This window comes from Myotis davidii, unplaced genomic scaffold, assembly GCF_000327345.1.
Source record: "Myotis davidii unplaced genomic scaffold, ASM32734v1 scaffold134, whole genome shotgun sequence".
In the NCBI taxonomy this organism is placed as follows: Eukaryota; Metazoa; Chordata; class Mammalia; order Chiroptera; family Vespertilionidae; genus Myotis; species Myotis davidii.
The window spans coordinates 4,491,130-4,494,810 of record NW_006288853.1 but is presented as its reverse complement, the minus strand read 5'-3'; the positions used below and the strand labels follow the sequence as shown (position 1 = coordinate 4,494,810).

The 3,681-nt window shown below is 55.9% G+C and overlaps 1 protein-coding gene across 1 annotated transcript in view; it reads right to left on the bottom strand.

Annotated features, from left to right (window-relative positions):
* CDH23 (cadherin-related 23) overlaps positions 1-3,681 on the bottom strand; it is a 413,720-nt gene that overhangs the window by 98,791 nt on the left and 311,248 nt on the right. Inside the window, exon 33 of the mRNA XM_015562107.1 lies at positions 3,514-3,516. Coding sequence (XP_015417593.1) covers positions 3,514-3,516 — 3 coding nt within the window. The remainder of the gene's footprint in view (positions 1-3,513; positions 3,517-3,681) is intronic.

The following is a 3,681-nucleotide window of genomic DNA, read 5'->3' as shown; positions in this document are numbered from 1 at the left end:
CCGGTTTGGCTCAGTGGATAGAGCATTGGCCTGAGGATGAAGGGTCCTGGGTTTGATTCTGGTCAAGGGCACATGCCTGGGTTCTGGGCTCAATCCCCGGTGTGGGGCATGCAGGAGGCAGCTGATCAATGATTCTTTCTCATCATTGATGTTTCTCTCTCTCTCTCCCACTCCCTTCCTCCCAGAAATTAATAAAAATATATTAAAAAATAAATAAAAACACAAGGCACTCTGGTGGTGTGGCTGTTGGTGGGTGTCATCCCATGCACCGAAAGGCTGCCAGTTCGATTCCCTGTCAGGGCACATGCCCGGGTTGTGGGCTCCATCCCTGGAGGGGGCATGCAGGAGGCAACTGATCGGATGTTTCACTTTCACATTTTATTCTCTCCCTCCCCCTTCCTTTCTCTCTAAAAATCAATAAAAAATCTTAAAAAAAACAACCACCAACAACCAAAAAAGAGCCAACAAAAAAACCCAGCCCCAAACCACAAGGCAACAAGCTTCACAGTAGGACCAACACCACCACTTCCACTTACTAGCTGTGCGATTTTGGAAGAAGTTACTAAACCTCTCTGATTTTCCATTCTCTCAGCTGAAAATAAGAACGAGAACACCTACCGCACGAGGATGCTGGGGGGAATAAGTGAGCAAGCAAAACGTTAAGGGTGGTCCCTGTCCTGCTTCCTGCCTGGCAGATGGCCATGATTTCACTCTCCAAGACTCTGCCCAACCATCATGGATTTTGGTCAGGAAGTTCTACGAAGTCCTGGAGCCCCAGTGTGCTCACCTGTGAAATGGGCATAAATATGCCCTCCACACTCTTCTCAGGGCACCAATAAGCAAGGCCCCTGTGCTCTGATCCACCCCAAACCCTCCCACTTGGGTCCAGGCCTTGTGTGGGTTCCCCATGCTTTCTTCCACGGCAGGGCCTTTCCCATGCTGCTTCCTCTGCCTGGAATGGTCTTATTCCTTGGCTGAGTAAATTCCTATGCTTTCTGGGAATCTCAGCTTGGGTCACTTCCTCAGGGAAGCCCTCCTGGATTTCCCAACATGGTATTATCAGCTGTCTCACGTGGCATACATTTATTGGGGTGATCCTTTGATCAGTGTCTCTCCCCCATTATATCTTATGCTTGGGAAGGTAGGGACTATGTCTGATTTTGGTTTCCTCTTGTACCCTGAGCCCAGCCAAGAGCCTGGCCCACAGTCAGTGCTCCCCTATGATTACTGCTCTGATGGTCACGATGATGTCTGTAAGGTTTTCCCAGCATCAGGGAGTCGGCCTCAGAGGAGGAAGGGCAGGGGTGAAGGTCCGCGGGAACTAATGTGGGTCTGTGTCCCCATCCAGGACCTTCTGGTCCAAATCTCCCTGTCCCATCCCCTGGAGGCCTGAGGGTATTACACTCAAGAACTCTTACAGCAGAGCCCCTGCCCCAGGTCTGCCCCTTCCTGCGGCCTCCCCACCCCTCCTGGGGCCCATGGGAGCTACTGGGGCCCAGGAGGAGTCAGGTGTAGGTGAGCTGTGGTTTGGGGTTCTGGCCTCACGTAGGAAACAGTAGCACCCCTAAAAAGCCCCTCAGCCTGCCTCCACCCTCGCACCTCCAATAAGTTTGGGGCTAACAGGGCTGGCGTATCTGGGGCAGTGGCCCTGGGAGCCTCTGAGAAGCCAGGGCAGAGCAAAGGGGTGTGGGTTTTGCCTGGCAGAGGGTGAAGAGGCTGTGGAACTACAGCAGCCTGCACAGAAATGTGTGCCCCGAAAGGCCCTTGCCAGCCCGTGCAAGGAAGTGGGGGGCTGGTCCAGGAAGGGGCTTTAGCAGCCTTGGGGTGCATCTCGGCTCCTGTCAGTCTCCACCTGTCCTCGGCCCCTGGCTTTCTCCTGCCAGCGAGGGTGAGGAACAACTGGCCCATTGCACAGATGAGGCTGCTGAGGCCCGGGGGAAGGGCCCCACGTAACCACTCTGAGTCTTAGCTCCCGTGGCTGGGAGGGCCAAGAGCCGCTGGACTCAGGCCACCTGCCCACTGCCCACTGCCCACCACCAAGGACTCTGGGACCCTGGGGGGCTGTGGGGAGCTGCGCAGATGCAGTGCTGCTTGTGGTCTCACTCACCCCCAGGCTAGGCGCATGGATGGAGGGGGCTTTGGGGCACGACCAAGCCACCACTGGGGCCACTGGAGCCGGGCCCCTCCAGGGAGCCAGTGGGTGGAGGACCTTAAGCAGCTGCATTTGTCTCCCTGCAAATACTTGGTTGCTCCTATCCCTGTAGGCCAGTGATTCTCAACCTTCCTAATGCCGCGATCCTTTAATACAGTTCCTCATGTTGGGGTCACCCCCAACCATACAATTATTTTCGTTGCTACTTCATATCTGTAATTTTGCTACTGTTCTGAATCGTAATGTAAATATCTGATATGCAGGATGTATTTTCATTGCTACAAACTGAACATAATTAAAGCATAGTGATTAATCACAAAAACAACATGTAATTATATATGTGTTTTCCAATGGTCTTAGGCAACCCCTGTGAAAGGGTCATTCGACCCCAAAGGGGTCGCGACCCACAGGTTGAGAACCACTGCTTTCGGCTGACGTGACAGGGACTCAGTGGGGAGAAAATGTGGCCGTAGCCAAGGCTGATGCTGAGCTGGACACCTCCTGTGTCTCCAGGCGGCCTGACCAGACTGGCTGGTGCACAAGCCACGATGGCTGCATGCTCTCATTCTCACTGCAGGATGCCCCTCCCCTGGGACCCGCCCCCAGCATGCATTCGACCCCAAAGGGCTCCCACTTCTCCCACTTCCTAGGAACCTCTGACCTCAGGGGTCACTCTCCCGAAGTGCTCCCAGCACATGGTCTCCCCTGCCTTTACTGAGAGTCCTTGAGGGCAGTGACACACCATGCACGCTGCCCTTGCCCGGCATCCCAGGCCCTGGCACTGTGCCCTCCACTTCATATCACTGTAGTAAAACACACTTCTTACACCAACCCCCAAGACAGGGCGGGGTCCTCTTTACAGATGCCACTCCCATCATGCCTCTCTCCAAGACTAGTTCACAAAGGTTTCCTATCCACCAGCTCCTCTGCCATCATCCTCACATCCTCTGAAGAAGGCAGGGCTGCTGGCCTGACCCTCATTTTAGACCCGAGGGAAGGAAGCACAGAGAGGCTGAGCAACTGGCCTGTGCCACACAGCCGGTGAGGGGCAGAGCTGGGCTGAGGCCTAGTGTCCCTTTCACTGTGTGTTCCACCCACTCCTTGTTAGTGGGCCCTCCACCCCAGCATCCCCTGGAGGCTCAGCAGGACAGGGAGGGCAGAGAGGGCAGAGCTGGACACGGGGTACGGGGCCTGGACTCAGGTGAGAGTGGGTGAACTGGGACGGCCGTGAAGGGCCTGAGCAGGGGCCTCCTGCACACGTCCTCTCCCCAGGGAGGCAGGAAGGCCCAGCACCACTCAGGGCCGAGCCAGCACTGGCCACAGCCAAGAGCACGGGGGAGAGTTGGATCCACGCTACTCACCTTCTGTAGCGAGAGCCGCAGGAGGAGGCCGAGGGAGAGAAAAGGCAAAGATGCAGTTGGTTAGCAGTCGGCAGCTCTTCTGGCCCCCGTTTCAAGCAGTGGCCTGTTGGGATGCCTTCCCCCACCCGCCCCACCTGTCTGAGGTCTCATCCTGGCCACGCCCCGCAG